This window comes from Apteryx mantelli, chromosome 33, assembly GCF_036417845.1.
Source record: "Apteryx mantelli isolate bAptMan1 chromosome 33, bAptMan1.hap1, whole genome shotgun sequence".
NCBI classification, from domain to species: domain Eukaryota; kingdom Metazoa; phylum Chordata; class Aves; order Apterygiformes; family Apterygidae; genus Apteryx; species Apteryx mantelli.
Window position 1 is genome coordinate 1,098,104 of NC_090010.1, and position 19,976 is coordinate 1,118,079.

At 43.9% G+C, this 19,976-nt stretch overlaps 1 protein-coding gene across 1 annotated transcript; it reads right to left on the minus strand.

Moving 5' to 3' along the window:
• Positions 1-232: 232 nt before the first annotated feature.
• On the minus strand, positions 233-19,735 carry SLC48A1 (solute carrier family 48 member 1). The gene is made up of 3 exons (XM_067314102.1): positions 19,568-19,735; positions 6,092-6,259; positions 233-3,287 (listed from the first exon to the last, which is right to left on the minus strand). The coding sequence occupies exons 1-3, from the start codon at positions 19,704-19,706 to the stop codon at positions 3,151-3,153; spliced, it is 444 nt and encodes a 147-aa protein (XP_067170203.1). The 5' UTR covers positions 19,707-19,735; the 3' UTR covers positions 233-3,150.
• Positions 19,736-19,976: the final 241 nt, after the last annotated feature.

Here is a 19,976-nt window from a genome sequence, read left to right on the forward strand (position 1 = left end):
TAAGGCTGCTGGTGAAGATGCAAGGCCAGAATAGCTCAGCCCTCAGATGAAGGATACGGCATGACACAGAGGTAAAAAATGCCGGGGCTCCACATCACCCCAGTAAGCGCAATGCCTTGCACAATTCACCCATGTCCCTCCCACATCAAAGAGCGACGCTTCTTCAGGCTGTCATCAGGGAGGGGGAGACAGAGTCGAACAATTTTATAGGGACAATCACTGCAGACACTGGTTTGGTGAGAAAGGAAACTGTATTTCCGCTCTTACTGTGGTGTCACGTACAAGTTATACAGTGTAGTTTAGTACAATGAGACACTGGGATACACACAGATGAACCCCACTGTGAATTACATCATCCCACTACAGGCCCAAATCTTACACCAAGCGTGCAAACAAAGCATAAACAATGTAAAAATATATTATATATTTACATACACAATCTTTTAAAAAGCTGAGATGCAAGTATAAATTTCAGAGCTAAAACATGTTGAAGAGAAAACAGGGATTAGATTAGTGGGTTGTTTGTAGGCAAATTTATAGTCACAAAAATAAACTTAAAAAAAAACCCTCCAGGGTGAGCTGATATGACAGTTTAGACACATGCCCGAGAAAGGAGCCCCTTAATGTGCTGCTAGCAGATGCCAGTGGAATTCAGAGAGGAGGGCTCTGCACTCTAATTTAGTGATAGAAAGGGACAATATTTTGCTGCTAGGCAAGAGCAGAGCTCTACCAGACTGAGACCAGCGTTGGGATTTCTGCATCCCAAGTGCAGCACAGCCTGGTTATCAGAGCTGGCGCCTGCACCTGGACAGCAAACGCACGGACAGCATCATGGTATGGAAACATAAGATAAGAGATGGCTTAGTGGAACTACCTATGCTAAAAACACTTGCAAACTCCACAGTGGGTGCCACAGCTTTGGGCAGAGAAGCACAATCAGCTATTCCATCTCCTGTCAGGCATGCTGGCAGTCTGACGTCAGTCATAAGGGAGATTTTAGTATTTAAAAGCCTGAGTATTAATCCTGTCAGTAAGTGCATTTCACATATGTGGCTTTTGTCTGGGTTTAGCGACTCCAGCAGGTCCCCTGTTGCTTCAGAAAACTTTTCTTGCCCCTGGCAAAAGCTGGCTATAATCTCAGTTCATGCATTGACTCAAAAGACATTCCTTGATCTAGTTAATTCACTTGAGAATCTTTCTACTCCACAACGCCATCAAGAGACGTTGTCAAACACTTCCAATATCCCCTCAATAGCTAAGCTGAATTATTATGTGCTTGAATCACTCACCTACCAAACCAAAACATAGACTAGTGAAGGTGCGGATGGAGCCTTTAACAGTGTGCAAAGAGATTTAAGCACAGCTAAATCAGGAACGCAAGATGAGCCGAGCACACAGCTAGGACAAGATAACAGAAAGGACCGTCTAAGATACTCCCCAGTAGACAACTGCACAGAAAACAGAATGGCAGTTTTGTATGGTATGAGAGAAAGCTGGGCCAACATCACTGCACGTAGGACCTTCCACTCACACCTCACTTGGTCACAAAGCCCTGAGCAGGTTCGGTCACCTGCCTTCTGCCATGGTTTGCCAAAAAGGCACTTCAGGGAAGGCTCCAGCAGCACCTAGAGAAGTGGCAGGATAACTGTGCCCAACTGTGCAAAACACTAGCCTCAGTTCTGCCAGAGCAACAGCCCAATACCCTTAGCTGTCCTGGTCTGAAAGCATGTACAGTTAACAGGGAAAGACATAAATGTCTGAAGGTTTCAAGCTTTCCAGGGTAGTTGCTGGCAGGGAGCAAAACACCAGGATTAAAGAGGTCGTTAAATCCACTCAGACTTTAAGTTTGTCAGAGCAGCCCTGTGCACTGCTGAATTGCAGAGGGAAGGCTTCACTGAGATCAGGAGAGAGACAAGCCAACAAAGCACAGCTGTTTCCAGCACAGCAGCCATGAACATAAGACCTGCCACCTCTTAATTTACTGTGTGAGAGCCCAGCAACTTAGGTACGGTTGCATTATGCTGGTGACACTCTTGTACGAAGACTTGCTGGAAGCTGGCTATGAATACTTTATGTACCATGTCTCCTCTCCTCTCTCACCCCACTCACTGTTACAGGGAAGCTGAGCAAAGAAAAGGAAACACAGCACTATTATGAAGAGATTCCCTTGGAAGAATCACGTTCATGCTTCTGAGGTTCAAATAAGCAAGCCCTTACCCCAGCACATCTTTCACCCAAATGCCTGACTACTTGCCACAAATTTCAGCATTAAATACTGTGTTAATCACAGATTCACGCAGAGTATCGTATTAAGTACTGTATTAGGTATTGGGTTTTTTTAAATGATTGTGGATTAGCAGCTAGTGTAATGCAACCCTGACAGGCTCAGCTAACGTTTGTCTCCAGCATCAGATTTGTCCATCAGCGTTCTCCATCTCTGACAGAGCACTGAGATGACTGATGCTTCTCTGCTGCTGGCCCATTCCCTGGGGCTCAGAGTAACGCGTGGTCTGGACCACAGGAGAGAGCTGAACTTGTATATTATTCTCAGCCCAACGTGTAAAAAGAAAATACTAAAAGATAGGGGGTAGTGGCTGGAAGGTACCTAGAGACTTCCTACCACAAAAGAGTCATCTCTCCCTTTCTCTGTGAGGAACAGAGCGGTGCAAAAGGAACAAAGTTTCACACAGCGGGGTTCTTTGCTACACACATCTGGGGCACCCACCTGGAACAAGCTGGTGATTCATTCATTAGGACAAAACGTCCAGGTGCTGCATCCGCAAGGTTTTAACCTACAGTTCCTGGTGGGGACAGAATTTCCTCCCCACCTGAAAGCTTCCCTGGGCTTTAGCCACAGGGCAATTGAAAGAGCGAACCTAGGCTTGCTGTGCCTACGCAGATGGAGTCTTTCAACTCACCACCAGACACATGGACTCCCAGGAAAGTTACAGAAAGACTAGATTGACATAATTAGCCAAACTTTAAATGTTTGAATAAAAGCAATTAGGAAAAAAACCCTACTGCAGACAGACAAACCAAGCAGCATTGGGTGGGTTCCTGCTCCGCCTCTTGTAGATCTCTTGCACATACCATGCCTTTGGGGGCCAATTCAAACATTCAGCACCTTCAGACAGGATTGAAGTCCAAGCATTAGAAGTCACTGAGGATACTGATGTCCGCAAACTCATTCCTGTACCGGTAAGCATACAAACTGAGCAGGAAGGCCCATTTCAAGGAGATGAAACTCCAGACACACGACAGGTAGTAGCTTCTGGGATCAGTCAGGGCTAGGAGAAAAAACATGGAAACAGAACCGTTTAAAAATCCCTGTTTATTCCTCATTCAGCCATCCAGAAAGAACCCACCTCAGCCTCCCAGTTCTTGTTTAAAAGCAGACCTCAACTCCAGTGTCCAGTGCATGGACCAAAGATTTCAGGGCAGGACTAGCAGTTTCACTGAACTACAATGTTTGGGGCTTCAAACACTGTTGTTTTCAATAGCTGTACTGAAGCAAAGATCCTCAAAACTTCATTTCATGCATATACCCAAAGTACTTCTGTCTTGTTCACCTCATGTTTGGTGTTGTTCTCTGCATGGCTCAAGTCCTCTTTTGCTCTGCCAGGTCATGGCTGTCTCCTCTGCCCACTCCTCACTGCCATGTGCACTACCAGTAATTGCAGTGAAATGCAAGCTATACAGCTGCACACAAAAGCAAACTAAATAGCATGCATGTATCACAAAGAACAGCCTAAAAACATATACAGGGCATCACATCAAGGGCCAGACAGCAGGCCAGGCAGTAACCCCCTGGAATACTGGCCGGTAACATCCCTGATGTTTGCTATATTACAGACATCTATTTGCTGTGTAACAAACAAAATACATGCACAGCTAGAAGTAAGCTGCTGACAGCTTTGCAGGGGTATATCCTTATCCTGCTAGTGAAAAAAAGGGGGTAAAGTCCAGGCTTAGGAATATAACGCACACACTGCTCAGAGTGCCTTGGAAGCTGGTATTTCTCATCAGTATTTCAGAAGAGCAGACCACACCTTCCCAAGCCCTTCAGAAAATCATGACAGTCATTTTAACTAAGCTCACTTGCTTGGCCACTTAAATGTTACAGCACGTCAGCTGATGTGCTCTTTCATAAGTTTATTTAGCAGTTATCAACCCTGCACAAACACCACAGAGCAGATTTCACTGCACCGCCGTGAGGAACTTCACTACCTGAAAAGTGCCATCTGTAAACCGTGCTCACAGAAGAGGTCTTAAAAAGGCCTTATTTCCAGCTCTCTCAATTCATTTTGTATCATTTTCTCATCTCTGCTACAGGAAAGTATTATGGTCACAGTCCAAAGTAGGTCATTATTATCTTTAGAGAGGCAAATCCCAAGAGCTCTAAGGCCACACTGTCAGTCATTCCAAATTCTCCTTGCTTAGGCCCCAAAGGACGGAGTTTGTGTGAATTCCTGAACGGTAGAAACACGGGGCTCAAAAAAACAGTCTCTCTCTGTAGTTCTTAATCCCCTCATACCTCAATTTACCACTGCTCGCTTCTCCCTCACCATAGCGAGGAGGAAGGAAACTGTGTGTTTAGGGGAAAACAAAGGAAATCAGTAAAACACATTCTCCTTCTATAAAGGATTTTACTGGTCATTGCGACTGACATTAATGTATATTACTGGTACACTCATACTGCAGGTCTTTGATACAGGGCTGTGCTAACCACACATTAGCGAATATACATATGAACAGCCTCTTTTTAGAGGCTCCTCTGAAAACTAACACATTCCTTCTGTATTTATTACGATACTGTCTCCACTCAGGGACTATTTCAAAAGTCCTGTGGGTGAACTTCTGCTTTTTGAGTGCATGTCAGCAATATTCATGCTAATTTGCAACATTCAGTTTTCTTTTAGCCACATCACAAATTTGAAAATACACTTATGTAACCTATTGTGTAAAACAATTTCCTCTCCAACTACATGTTGCTTTGTCATAATTCAAAAATAAAGATATATCCTTTTTTCAAGGATACGCGAAGCAATACTAACCCAGTAAATCCTACTCAGTAAGTGCATCATTCCTAAAAATTCCATATGGAAGTAGCTGATGCAGATGTTCTACTTTACCCCCAGATTAGTGTTTTCCCTCCCCAAACCTACATTTCCCTTAAAAAAAAATAATAATCCCCTGAAAACTTTTTTTCCTTCATGTCTTCAAGAGAAGAGGTGATGGAAGCTGTTTGGTTTTCTTTTTACATGTTTGTATTTGTAATGATTGCGTATGACAGTTTTCATACTATTCCAGGAGGCTGAAGTACTCAAATCTCAATGGCAGGTTTGTATTTAGGCCTAAGTGAAGGGCAGGTGATGGATCTTGACCCAGCTGGAGCTTGCCCAAAACCACAGGAAGAACAATAGGACTCTTAGGGACTAAAAGCTGAAATGCAGCAAGCAGCAGAGACTGACAACTTCTGTGAGGGGAAAAAAAAATTGCCAGTCTAATGCCAATCAAATACTGGCAGTAATGATGTGCTCCCTCCTCTGACGATGTGAAATATTTTATAGCAGACCAACTTTACATGCTGACTAAGTTTAAAAGGCATTTTCACCCTGCTGATTAGTGTTTAGCTTTCAAAATCCTCACCCACCTGCTTTATGAGAGCTGGAGATGATGTTTATGAGCATGGCCCTTTATTTGTCATAGAAGTAAGTAAATTCCAGTTCCAGCAGGAAACAAAGCTGGAAAACACGGACTGCCTGCCAACATGACTAGGTCTATCAAAGCAACTATCAAATAAATACCTGAAGATGAGCACCGCCCTCAGGAAAGCAGGATGCTCAAGCAACAGGATTACTCTCGTGCCATCAAGACATCACAGCAGACGAATGCGAGGCAATGCCATTCTTGCAGTGCCTCCCCAGAAGTCCCACAACACATCTCAAAAGGCATATGAGGAGCACTTCTGGATTCAAGTCCCCGATCTGCTTTGTGGACCAACTGCTTATTTGGTCCTTCAAATACAATCCCACTAATGCCAGCATTGCTAGTGATTTCGCCCAATTGCCCACCGTGACAAAATACTTACACTGGTGCTTGGTGATGGCCAGAACAAGGAATGTGCAGAATCCCACCACAGAGAGAGCTGAGAAGAGGATCCCGATGAAGAGGAAGAACCTCAGCCCTTTTAACCAGGTCCTCCAGTAATCCTGCACATACATCACATGCGTGATTAGGGCCCAGAGCGCCAGAACACCTGCTCAATTAGACAGCAAGGGGAATCAGTACCATGCATCACATTGCAACACAGAAAGGTGTCTAATAAATACACATCTCATTATATTCCAATGAAAACATCAAGGAACACTACGGCTTCAGTCATGCCCTCTCAAAAGGAGTGGTAGTAGCCAAATAAAAGACTGCTTGCACAACCACCACTCTCTATAACCACCCCACACCCCCCGCTTTCGGGCAGGCATTAAGATAAGGACCTTACTAACATGTTGTCACAGAAAGTACCTCGTTCATTGAATGGTCTCCCCTGAGTAACTTTTTAGCCTTCCTGTTTTGAATAGGCCCAATTCTTAGCTAACGCATATTCAATGCGGCGTTTATTTATGTCTTCATACAGCTTTCATGGCATTACACATAGCATGCCAAGCACTTCAAGAATTACTTCACCTTTTCATAAAGGCAGACAGCCCCTTTTACATATGGAGAAGACAAAGAGCCCTACTACCTGACCACTGATTTTAGCCACCTAAATGAAAATATACAGGAGCTTGCTTAGTACTCAGCATTTCACAGCATTTCTTTTAGCTTCAAGGTATCACCAGTTAATATGATAACAAGTGCATTTATGCAAATCCTCTCCAAACATTTCCAGCAGACCCAGAATCAGCCACTTTATTACTGTCCAGAAATCACACAAGAAAAACTTTATGGCAGAGGTGATGGTTTTCCAGGGTGGCTTTCTTCAGTCAGCTCTTTTCCTGCCAGCATTCACACCAAAGCTATTAACTTTCTCCACTAGCTGATAGCAATAGGGAAAACAGAAGTGCTTGTAACAGCACCATTCACTACACAATCCCCACTTATTTCCAGAGCAAATTTATCCTATACAATAAAGAAATCGAATTATAACCAGGAGGTAGAGGGAGGTGAAGGGGGACGAACAGGGCAAAACACCACAGTTGCGCCAATTTACAAATGCGCAAAGGTAAAAGAAAATTCAAAGCTTTGATGGACGAGCTTAACTCAACTATTACCCCATTGCCATGAAGCTTTACTGTTCTTAGTTATTATCTGAGCTTTCAGAAAACTGGATAGCTAGTTCTACTTTTCTGGGTAATCTGGAGATATTCTGCTAGCCAAACTGCCACTGAGAGAATTTTAAACATGTGGCCCAATCTTTAACACACATGAGCAAGAAAGCACCTGGAAGAAGAGAAGAACATTATTGTTAAGCTAGCCATTACTGTCAAAGGAATATGACATTTTTGCCAGTATTTCTGAAAATAAAGGGGTGCAGAATTTCAGTTCCCAGATGATTGATACATATAACTCACTTATGGCAAAGCACACTCACTAAGTGTATAAGATGGACTAAATCTATCTCTGCATTTTGGGGTACAGAACAGTCAAATTCGCTATGGCTTTAATAGCAACACCAAAAGGCATGTCCCCGGACGTAGGTGACTAATCCATAATCAAGTTTCAACTCCTTTTTAAAAAAAGGGGGGAAAGAAGGGAAAGAAAGAGGCAAAAAAGTATCCAACACAGCTGCAAACATTTTCTGACATAGAAAAAAAAAAAAGATGCATTCTTCCCTAATCTTATTCTTAAATATTACTACCTTTTCACCAAACTTTAAAAGAAAAATGAGACACTCAATATAAGAAATGTCAATCTATATGCTGAAAGCTTGCCAAAGCTGTAAATTGCCATAACCAAGGTTGCCTGACCTTCTCCATTATACAATCTCAACTACAAGCAACATAACCAACCCCAATTATAGCACGCTATTTCTCCGATTTCTCTGTTTAAGTTGCAACACGGGATAGTATGACTAAATCTCCTTAAGTCGCTAACTCGACCTATAGTTAGAGCCAGTTTGCAGACCTGACTCATTTTGGCAAAGACCTCTGCGGCCCTTCTGAAATTTGAACCTCTAGTGGTGCAACTGACTGGCTTGTATTTCTCATTCCCTGCCACCTCCTTTCCAGATTGTATTTTAAGGGCAGGGGGGGAAGGAAAAAAAGAAAAAAAAAAGGATGACACCACTGCTAAAATACCAGGCTTCTTTATATGGCATCCAGCAATAACACAGATCTCCCTATGCGGCTGCTTCTCAGCATCAAAGGAAGCAAAAACCTTGCCCGCTATCAAAAAAGATTTTAATATTAAATACTGCCACAAGACTTGCCAGAGCTCATTTGTTACAAGATACAGTCGTTATGTACAAAGCCTCCCAAGACCTGAAAGAACATACTGTAGCACAACAGAAAACAACCGTGTCGAAGCTGATAGCCAAGCATAGCAGAGAGATCCAGCACAAACACGCTGGACTCGCTTTTCAATTCCCAAACAACTTCCAGCTCATTCCTAGCAGGCTTTCCGAACTCGTAGGCCACATGGAGAATAGCAGCAACGGATACGCCACAGGTGCACGTCAAATGGACCAGACCAGACGGGAGAACCCTGGCAATGCCGTTTGCCTCTTCGATGTCTTTGGACGGAGCAAAGCAAGTTAAAATAGCCTCCATAATGGCCCAGGAAAAAAAGAAGGGAGGTGGCAGGGGACAACCTTCCAAAGAAAGAATTCATAAAAGCAAAAGCACTTGGGGTGAGCTAGAAAAAAAAAAAGACATGGGTGAAACTCTCCAGCCAATTCTTGCATTCAGGACAAGTGGTGCTCAGACTTAACATCACGATTAACAGCAAAGGCAGAATCAGTTCATCCCTTCCCCTTCATCGGGTGGGGTGGGCAGTCCCTAAGCATTTATTTTAACCGACTCCAGGCGCTCAGGATTTTAATGCTGACGATCTCATCAAATCAGCTACCGGTCACGCTTTTCCGTGACTGATTCCATACAAGGTACCGTTACACGCACACATACTGGACATCACAAAACTGAGCTAGCTGGCAGACGACACTTCTGCGCTCTGCAGATACAGCACTCTAATCGCGTCGGCCAGGCTTTTTCGAAAGCCTGACCTGAGATTTGGCGAAAAAGCCTCGCGCTCAGCTTGCTAAACAAGCGTTTTCTCAAATTCGCACCACCTTTAAGCTCTGCACTCTAGCAAGTTCAACCCGCATTTAAATAAAACGAGGAATGGGGAACTCCAGGTTTGCAGCTGACAAAACAAGCGGCTTCCCCACAGACGCCGAGCACGTGCTTTCAGATGACTTGGCACAATTTATTTAAAACGCTGAGTCAAGTTGCTAATGTTTCCCCATCCGAACTGCTGCTTATGCTTTGAATAGCAAGAATAGATGCAGCACATGAGCCATCACCTGATCTTCCCCCTTCTGCTACCCCTGGCCCTGCACTTTCCCCTAACCCTAAAGCCTGACGCAGCACTTTAAGGAAGCTATTTGGCAACTTTTTGCGTTCGGTTAATCTCCGTATCTAGAACAACTGCTTCAAAGGTGACTAAGCAGAAAATCCTCCGTGACAATTTCACCAAGTGCAGCTTAGGACAGAGTTTGGACCCACAGTGGCTAAACACAGGGTTCACATGCAGCTGAGCCAACATCACAGTTTGTTACCAGGCGGAAACGAGTTTCCTCCGGTTCCAACACAGAGCACCACAAAACCCATCTCCCTTTTTTTTTTTTTTTTTTTTTGCACTAAAATGGCAGAAAACCACTCCAGCAAATTAAATCAGTTCACAGAGCCGTCAGGAACAGGCAGGAGAGGGAGAAGTGGGAACAGGACTTGCCCTTTCAGGGGCGATAACCTGTTTGGTTTGCTCACCCTGAGCTTGTGAGAGCGTGCTCAAAGCCCTTAAGTCGCACATCACTGAGACAATATTCCATATTCATCCTGAAAATTAAGTGCCGAGCTCTGATGCCCTGCAGCAACAAGGTCCGCCATATTCTTATCTCCAAAGGAATCTGCTGTTCTGCATTTTCAAAGGCCTCAAGACAATGTCACAGACTTCCCATTAAAGAAAAAAAAAAAGAATCTGTACTCTCCAGACTTTGCCAGCAATGCCAGAGGCTCAGCTTCGGCTCTCTCCCCCTAAGGGAGAAGGGGTTGTGCCACTCTGGCATTTCAGCTGTTCTTGCTGCCTGACTTCAAGACACTTTCCAGGGCACTTCTAAGAAGCGAGAAGAAAAAAAAAGAAAAATCATCAGCACCGTCCCTAGGAGGAAACGCTCACAAGCACAGTCGCTTTCCAGTCTTGGACAATTCAACACATTATTAAAACATTTTAAATCTTATTGCAGTATACTCATTTGTTGACTTCATGTATAGCACAATTCTAACAGTGTAAGAAGCCAAAGCACGCGTGAGCACATAGGGCAAGGAATGAATTTTTCACAAGCATGCTTCAACTTGAGACTGTGTTTCTGAAGAAAAGACTAATACACAAAAAAAGCAAGAGATGCAGCACTAATATCCAGAGATCAGGTAAACACGTGATCATGATTTTTAATTAAATTAACTCCAATTAACCATTTTTCTCTCAGAGACCCAGAGGCACACTAGTCACACCTGTACAGAATCCAAGAACAGTAATAAAGCAAAATTTAATCTTAATGAAGCAAACTAGGCTTTTGTTAGCGTCAAATAGGTCTGGAACAGCCTCTCTCACTTTTACCTTATTTTCATTTTGCATCATGTAACATGGTCTCCCTTATTCAGTCTTACAAAGTTATAAGCAAAAATGCCATTCCAAGCTCAAAACTTACTTGTCTGCTTTTGCAAATGATAACTACCTACTGTCATTTATTTCCACAGCACAAATTAACAGGTATCTCCATGGCAGAGGCCCGATTTACAACTAAGATTTTCTCAGTCCAAAGTCACTTATGGCCAGCACCTAGTAACTTGTTAGGACTGGGCACGTCCTGGGCGCAGGTTTCTTAAGCCAAGTCTGTGCAAAACAAAGAAAACGGCAGGTCCAGCTGGGTATAAGCTCAAGTCAGCACATGCCAACAATAGTTTATCTATTTTCAGTCTACCCAGGTCTGGAAGCAGTTCAACTGTGCTACCACAGCACAGGGCTCAAGACACTAAGCTCCACCTGGCTGGAGATGCCTCCTTGAGGAGTCTGCTCAGCCATCTCCGCAAGGTCTTTCTAAGTCTATAGGGCTGAGACACCGAGCAACACCAAATTAGCTCAAGTCCACCAGGGGCTCGTTAGTTTGATGCCAGTGCTAAACACCCTGAACCCTGGGGCACCTTGGATAAATTTACACCTTGCTACCAGCACTGCTGTTTTGGGAGAGCTTCTTCAGGTACAATCACTGCTTGAGAAACACTAATTACAAAGACATACCAGAATAGCAATGAAAGACTGAATGCTTCCTAAAGCAGGATATTCCAGGCATCAGAGCATTTTCAGGGCTTTGGATTTATTTGAAAAAGTAAAAACTTTTTCAGATCTCTACTATTTATTTACCAGTTACTCGCATTTACCAGAGAAAAGTTTGCAAGTGAACTGGAGGAGATGCTGGCAGCAGAAATCGAATGCAAGATAGCCCAATCTGTCATCTCTTGCACTGTCTTTTCCAAAATCCAAGTCAACGAATAATCCCATTTTTGCCTCCGGGAGGGTCCACTTTCATAGCACGGTACAAATGAGAGCAATCTCAAGCTTCAGCAAGGTTTCAGAAAGATCTTCCCTTCTTTCCTCTGCTTTCTGACTGTTGCAAGCAACTCCCCCCGCTTTCTTCTGGGCACCCAAACCACACCAGTGCTGTTCAGAACTAGGTAACAACCACAAAAGAAAATAAAACCATCCGTTCAAATCGTGACAAATGCACATAAATAGAAGTGGCACTCCGAACGGGGTGAAGCCGCATAACGGTAAGGCAAGGCAAATCAAACTCATCAGGGCCTGAATGCACAAGAAAAACACAGAAACAAGCATTACAGGTCACCTCACTGAAGAAGAGCCTATTGCTAAATATAGTTTTTTGCTAACCAAATACAGGAAAACGTGCATCTTTGCTCAAAAGCTTTCTCTAAAGTAAATCCTTATCTACACACAGCATTCAGCAGGAAAAAAAAAATTTTTTTTAAGTAACTCCAGAGGAAAAATATCCACAAATGCTGTAATGCTGTAATGGAGTGTTTGATTCTGGTTTAATTCAACTCAAATTGGATTTGGGAAAAGAAAATCAACTCTTATTTACCAATGCAAGTGTTGAGTGGAGCAAATTAGCTGTACCAGGTTACAGAAAAGGCTTTCATGATCGCATAGAGAAACTAAGAGCACACGAGTATTTTTAGTTAATGTGAAATCTCTCACGTTTGGAGACCTTGAGAGCAAAAAGCCATATGATAAAAGGCCCCAGCATATCATACAGAAGTGATCTTTCTGTAGCAAGAACATAGCAGAACTGTTTTGTTCTCCCATTCCCAACAAAAATATGTACAATTTTAACACCAAACCATCAGCTATATATAGACAGCGGCTCCAACAAAAGAACAACAGCTAACTCATTCAGCTGTACAACTTCAAAAAACATTTTTATAAAGTTTTTACCAAAATGGGAAATAAAAGGTATGTCATTTAAAGCCTGAAGAGGAGACACATGAAGAGCGTGGGAAGATTAACTGCAGGACCTTCCACATTCGCTCTTTCCGTTTCACTTCAAGCTATTCCCCAAAATCCCCTCCTCCTCCAGAACTGCATCCATATTCTCCAGCAGAAGTTGCACCTTGTGTTCGTACACAGAAGCAAAAGCAGAACCTCTAGAAGGAGCCCTCGAGTAGCAACCCACGGTGCCTGTCAGATCCACTCACATCTCTCCAGTTTAAAACAACATCCAAATTTTTTGCCCCCTTTGCAGAGAAACATTTGCCTTTGTGGAATTTACCCCACACATTTGGAACTACCTTAAACCAAGAGCCACTAAATAAAACACAATCAAGGGATTTCCGACTTAGAAGAACAGGAAAGTTAGGTCTAGATCAAAAAAAATCAATTATCCAAAGAACACAAAGCTTCAGGAAAAGGAAACTGGCTATCGAACAATCCAGAGCACGTCTGAAACAACAGTGACAGAAGCAGGTTTTTAAACAGCAGTCAACAGGCATTTTGACAAGACTTTGTATTTAAAATATAAAAACTTGCAGCATACTTGCAACGTGTGCAAATAAATTCTTAAAGGCAAGGCCAAAGGCAGGACGGCCCTCAGTCTGTAAACTTAATACTTGCTACAGAAAAATGTTAATATCTCTAAATATTTTGCTACCCATTCTAAAGTCTCACATACTTCAGCTTAAAGTAAAAGAAGCCACTCTGTCATCTTCACAAAAAAATAAAACCAGAAACCATCAAATACAAAAGCTTTTCTTAGGCCCCCACTCATCACTGACCGATTCTTCCACCCCGACAAAACGAGTCATTTTGTTGACAGGGAATAACGCCACAGCTGCCTTCCCTGAGGTCACGGCAGCTCGAGGCCAACCATGTAAAACCATGTTTTGTACAGTACAGTAGTACACTGTGTCCGACGCTAATGGGTACTACAGATTCTAGGGAAAAAAAAAAACAATAAAAACAACAAACGAGCAAACACATACACACAGAAACTCTTCTGTGATAAGCATTTATATTCCAGTCTTCTGAAACTCAAATGCAGGTCAACGATGACAGATAAAGATGATAAAATACAAGATGTTTTTTTTTCTTTAAAAAAAAAAAAAAACAGCTTGCAAAATCCTGGAAAATATGAAGTCTGCGTTACCCAATTAGAAGCATTTCTTCAGAACACTTACAAAACCGCCACGCTGTTTTCCAAACCTCCAAGTAATCTTTTAGATGCAATATTATTCTAGTTGGAGCATCAGTAATACCTACTCTAAAGGGAGCCTAAGTTTTGCCACCCTAAGGTCATTTCGCCATTTTTAAGTTTTGAAAACTTTGCCCTGTCTGGTTGATATTCCAAAGGTTTCCCAGAAATGGGTTAAAGATTTTCTTCCGGGAGTTCAAGCCAAGATAGCTCAGCTTCAGCTGTTTTGGGAACAGGTTAAAAATGGGTTTTCTTTGAACGGCTCTTCTGCCAAAATAGCTAGGGATCAACACTGAAACATTTTAGGAAAGCAGTTCTCTAAGGAGAGGAGTCTTTGGAGTATTCTAGTGAAAACTGGCTTTCACTTGGCAAAATTTCTTTCCAAGCATGTGCAATCAAGTTCTTTACTATTCCAGTCCTTTTTGGTTCAGAGTAAAGCAGACTGGACTGCACATGGGCAAGAAGAAAAACTTGGCATTTCAACTTGCTGTTCAGCACTAAGTCCGTCTAATCAGCCATTTTTAGTAGCAGGAAACAAAACGTATAGATTTCAGACACTTTGTGCCTCTACCATTCCCATTTAAGATGAAGCCAACATCATGTTTTCCAGCATATCAACGACACTTATGAGGGATTCAGTCTTCCCCTCAAAAACAAGTTTAAGTTTAATTATAATTTAACTATGTGCATAGAGATAGTCTTTTCTTTATTTTCTTTTAGCGTGCCTTCCCTTCATTTTCTCCATGTCTTAAAAATGACGGAATAAAGCAATCATGACCCAAACTTCAATCAATATGTAGTATTTTACATGCAAATCCAAACATTTAAAGATGCTTTAGTCTGTAACTACCACTCTTTTTTTAATGTGGCATTCCAGCTCTGGTTAGGGAGCAAGTCAATTTGCATAAATTAATACAGTCAAGTTAGATTAGCCATCAGGATCTTCAGAGAATCACTAACTTTGCACACAATACATACTGTGTGCAGCATAGGCTAGCTTCTACTATTTTCACTTATCAGACATTTAGAAAATGTTTCAAGTTTCTGAGAAGTGTTTTTCATGTTTCATCTTCTTTGCAGCTGTTTTAATATCTGGTCCAAATTATATTCTCAAAGCGCAAGCTCTACATTTTGCCAGAAATATCTGAGCAGCTTGGAAACAGCCAATAAAGTCTCTTCAGAGTGGAGGGGGTACAGGACTTCTTTTAGTAAATTTAAAAAGAGAAGATACATACACAAGAATATGAAAAGCTACTCAGGAAAGGGCTGGATACATCCTGAAAATATTTAATTGCTTTCTTCTCCTTTAAATTGCCTCTGGCAGAATGAAAACATCAGAGTTACTTCGAGATTCATGGCCTACTTCAAAAAAAAATTTTTTTAATTTAAGGCTGGGGGTGGAGGGGGAAGGTCAAGCATACAATCAAGCAGTAAATTATAAAAGCCACAGTGACTAGCTCAAAATGAAATGGCAAACCACTGAGACGGCCAGAATTAACTCAGGAATGACTTTCTCGGTCCTGTGATTAGTCTATTAAACTTGCTGTCCCTCAGGTTATTAGAAGTACCCTATTGGGATGTTTCTGCTTAAAATGAAGCTATGATATACGAGGTCTGTATCTTATTTAAGATTAGCTCAAAATTCTCAAGTATGCATGCCCAGAGGCATATTTAAGATTCTGAGGATCGGTGAATTGATTTTACTGGATATTGTGTGTGTGTGGTTTATTATTATGTCACCTGGAAAGACTGGAAAGGTAGCTGCTCAGCAGCTTAAACTGCATGCTTCTATTTTAGGAACTAAAGGTAATTGAAGGCTCTAGTTACAGACTCAGCGTTGGACTATTCTCCCCTACAAAGCACATTAATAAAATAACCTGGAGTAAATAAATATCTAAATTTTAACTTTAAATTTTAAGGAATATAACAAAGCAAGTGGAAGGTAATAAAACCAGTAGCGGAAGACAGGTTTCTATGCAAAATATATCAGGAAAGGTTATCTAAAAGTTAAGCAAAATGTGCATAAGCCGATTCCAAAGAGAAAGACATAGGTTTCTAATGAGACAGAAGTAAGCAGCACTTCTTAGAACAGTTAAAACAGACAGACAAAACCGTATAGGAGAGAGAAAGAATTTGGATAAACGGCCTGAAGCACAAGTCCCCGACAAACCAAAGGCACATAAACCAGTCAGAGCAGGCTGACATCCATTTCACACATACGGGCAAGTGACAAACGGTGACACAAGCACAGGAGGTGCTGGGAAAACCAGGAAGATAGCTAAAACGAGATAAACATGTACAGACACACACACACACACACTCGTGAAGAAGGCCAGCAGGCAAAGTCTTGGCTTAGGCAGCAGCACATTAATGAGGAACTGCTGCAAAGCTGCCAAATACACCAGCTAAACAACCTTCTCCCACACACGGTATTAGAGCTCCCAGCCACAACAGCTGGACCTGGAACTCCCGTGCAGGTGCTCAGATCAAATTCTGGAGTTTCCGAATGTGCTGAAAAAGGCGTGCTGCGCCCCGGTACCTGCAGCTGCGTCGCAAATAGGAGGCGAGAAGCTGTCGTTCTGTATATGCTATTCTGTACTAAATACAGAAAGTTACAGCAGATTTATTGACAAGTAACTTTGCAGCGTCTGTGCTTTGGAAAATTTCAGAAACTCGCCCACTTCCTTTCCTGCTCTTCTCTACCAGTGCAAGTAAGTACTAGCTAGCACGTTAAGATTAAAAAAAAGAAAAAGAAAGGAAAAAAAAAAGAATGATTTAATGAAGTATGCCAGAAAAAAACTAAGTGAAGGCCCTGATTACCTGAAACTTAAGTGGCCACTGTATCTAAACATAATGCAAGCCTTCTACGCACCACGATGTTTCCTTAGAACAACCTTATTTTAGCAAGTAGCTTTAACTTCAGTGCACAGAGAGGAAAAAAAATAAAATAAATTTTTTTTCTTCAGTCTATAACTAAACAAGTACCCACTCAGCTATGCCTATGCAGGCTCCAAACTGCAGCACGCAAAACACCTATTTGCAAAATTTACTGAAGGCCCAGCTTGACTCTATAATTTATCTGGCAGTAAGACAAATTTAAAGGGTCCTGCCCATACACCCATGAGTGGGTATCTACCTACTCTTTCCTGGCCCTCTCCGTTGTGGGATAACGGCATCTGTGAGCAAGCGTTCTGCACATGATCAACCCAGGGATTCAGTAGAAGAAAAATGTCATCCCAGAAATCTGGACTGTATTTCACCTGACACACTGATGGGATAGAGAAGTGAAGCTGAAGGGCAGGAAAGAGCAGCCAAGAATTGAAGGTGACGGGCACCTCTTAAATCAGCTTTGTCACAACATCAAACCACACTTAAAGCCTTTCTCATTTTTCCATAGTCTTCTCAGGCTTTGTAATCCTACTTCAACTTTACCTGCAGCTGTCTGGGCTGGACATTTAACAGATGTTTGAGAACATACAAACACACAGAGCCCAACCTAACAAAAAACCTTTCTTTTTTTTTTTTTTTTAATTATTTTTTTCTATTTTATTTCTCGCCTGCCTTGATTTCCTGATATCTTAACTCGGTTGAATTACCTGGTAAGTAATTAACCAGCACACAAACTTTCCACTTCTCCCAGCAGACTGTAATCTAAATAACTTCAGCATAAGTAGTACAGGATGGTTCCTTACTCAGCTTTTCTCACCAATCTCTTTCTAGAATGTGGACTTCAGAAAATTTTTGTGAACACAAAGACAGCGTGCACACGCAGCATAAAATCAGATCACTTGTACTTTATTCTCTTTTCCGCTTCTGGGGTGCTACAACAACAACACCCAGCAAAATAAGATAAGCATGCTGGAATTACTCTGCTTAATTCCGATCCCAGCTGGAATTAAAGCTTTTGGACTAAGGAAGAAGAGCAGAAAGAGGGAGAGGAAGCTGAAAGACAGCTGGCTAAGCTTTGAATATCCTGTACATCACAGCTGAGCTCTGACTGTTCAGTGCAGCAAATACTAAGACGTACACTGGAGTGTTTTGCGGCACCCATGCGCAATCAGTAAGCCAGATTCTTTCTGAAGTTTAACTTCACTTTCTACTCTTTCTCTATGTGGTTACCCTTTTTCAGCCAGTCAAAATTCTAGAGTTTCTAAGCTGAGAAATCAAAAACAAACTATGTTGTTGTGGTCCAACCAAAGCTTTAACCAAGACCCACACAGCTAATCTAAATCTCACCGATTCCAATGGAAAGCTAAGATGCATTTTAGGGCTTTTGGCCTGGACGACAAGTAGCTCAAATGCCTGTTTTGGAGCCGCATCTGCCACGGATGTTTTCAGCGGGTGTAAGTTTCAGAAGGTTTCTTTCCTTTGAAAATACAAAGCACATGTAAACACAGGCTGCCAGGCCAAAATTCGACTAGCAAAGTCAAAAAAAGTTTCAACTTTAAATTAAAAAAAAAAAAAAAGACTCCTTTCAGTGACCAGACCAGCTAGAATGTGGGGTTTACCATGATGGCCACAAGAAATTTAAGTCTCAGACTTTTAGCAGTTTTCACTTCAAAACACTATGAATTACACACTACTCTCAGCTAGACCTATTTCCTCTGAAATAGATCTGCGTATTAAGCTTTTCCATGCCTCACTTAGAAAAATACTCCCTACAGAGAAATGGCATTTGCAAAGCGACCTCAGCCACCCCGAACGCAAACACCAGGTCTGCTAGAAGCCGTTGCAAAATATTCTCAGGACCGAGGAGAACACGAGAAGAATTCAGTCCCCGCTAGCCGCAAGCTTACAAAACACGCAGAGCGACTTCCTTTTCACTCAGTGATGAATATCAACCCACGGCGCATACCGACCTCACGCGGCCCGCAAAACACTGGTTTGCGTTCCGAGTTCCAGATACGCTCCGACGGCAAATCAAAATTCCCAGTTTTTATTAAAAAGTCAGCCCCTCAAGAGTGCAAAAGACGCTTCCAGGAAGAGCTGAGCGTCTTCCAGGGAGGAAGGCCAGGGAAACATCGCTCGGCACGGCCCGTCTGGATCCTGAAAGACAGGGCAGCCCCAGCAAGCCTCCATCGTTGTCATCGGCATCTAGCTCTTGTTATCTGCTCTACCCATCACACAACGCTTCTCTGCCTCCCACCTTCCACCCATTTCTGAGCCCAGACGTGTCACCTTCGCTGTTTAGCTTAAAAACCAGCCTGGCTGTGGTTGAGCAGACTGGCTTGCGCCCTGCAACACGTGAAGCACAGCAAGGCCCTCGGAGCGCGAAATCGCGACGCCACCTCCTTCCCCACGGCCCCGAGCCCTGCTCCTTCGCCCCTGCGCTGCACCACGAGCTGCTCGGGACGGCTCCGGCGAGGCTGCGGGGTGAGAGCCCCCGCTCACCCCCCGCGGGACCCCCCTGCGTCCCTGTTATCACCCGCAGCTCAGTCCCACCGGGAGAGAGGCCCGGCGCCCCCCCCTCCCCCTCCCCAGCCCCCGGGCCCGGTTTCGGCGAGGCAGCGGCCTGCGCGCTGCTCCTGCCCTCGCCGGGGGCCGGGCGACCTCAGCCCGCCGCTGCCTCCCCCGCCCGCCGCTGCGTACCCGAGAGCCCCCCCGCGGCGGCCGTGGCCGGCTGCCGGAAGGCGGGCGCCAGGCTCCAGGTGAAGAAGGCCGAGAAGCCCATGAGGGCGCCGGCCGCCGCGTAGGCCAGGCGCAGCGCCAGCGCCCGCCGCACCGCCATGAGCGCCGCCGCCGCTGCCTCTGCGCAGCGCCGCGCGCCGCCCCCCCCCGCCGCCGCTGCCGCGCGCCGCCCCGCCCCCCCCGGCCGCCGCCGCTCCGCCCCGCCCCGCCCCGCTCCGGCCGTCACCGCCCCCCCCCGCGCACCGCCCCCCTACCGCGCGCCGCGGGCCCCGCCCCCCCGCCGCGCACCGCCTCCCCCCGCCCCGCCCTGCGCCAGCGCCCCCCCTGGCGGCCGGGGGGACCGAACGCGGCGGCGCGGGGGGACTCGGGG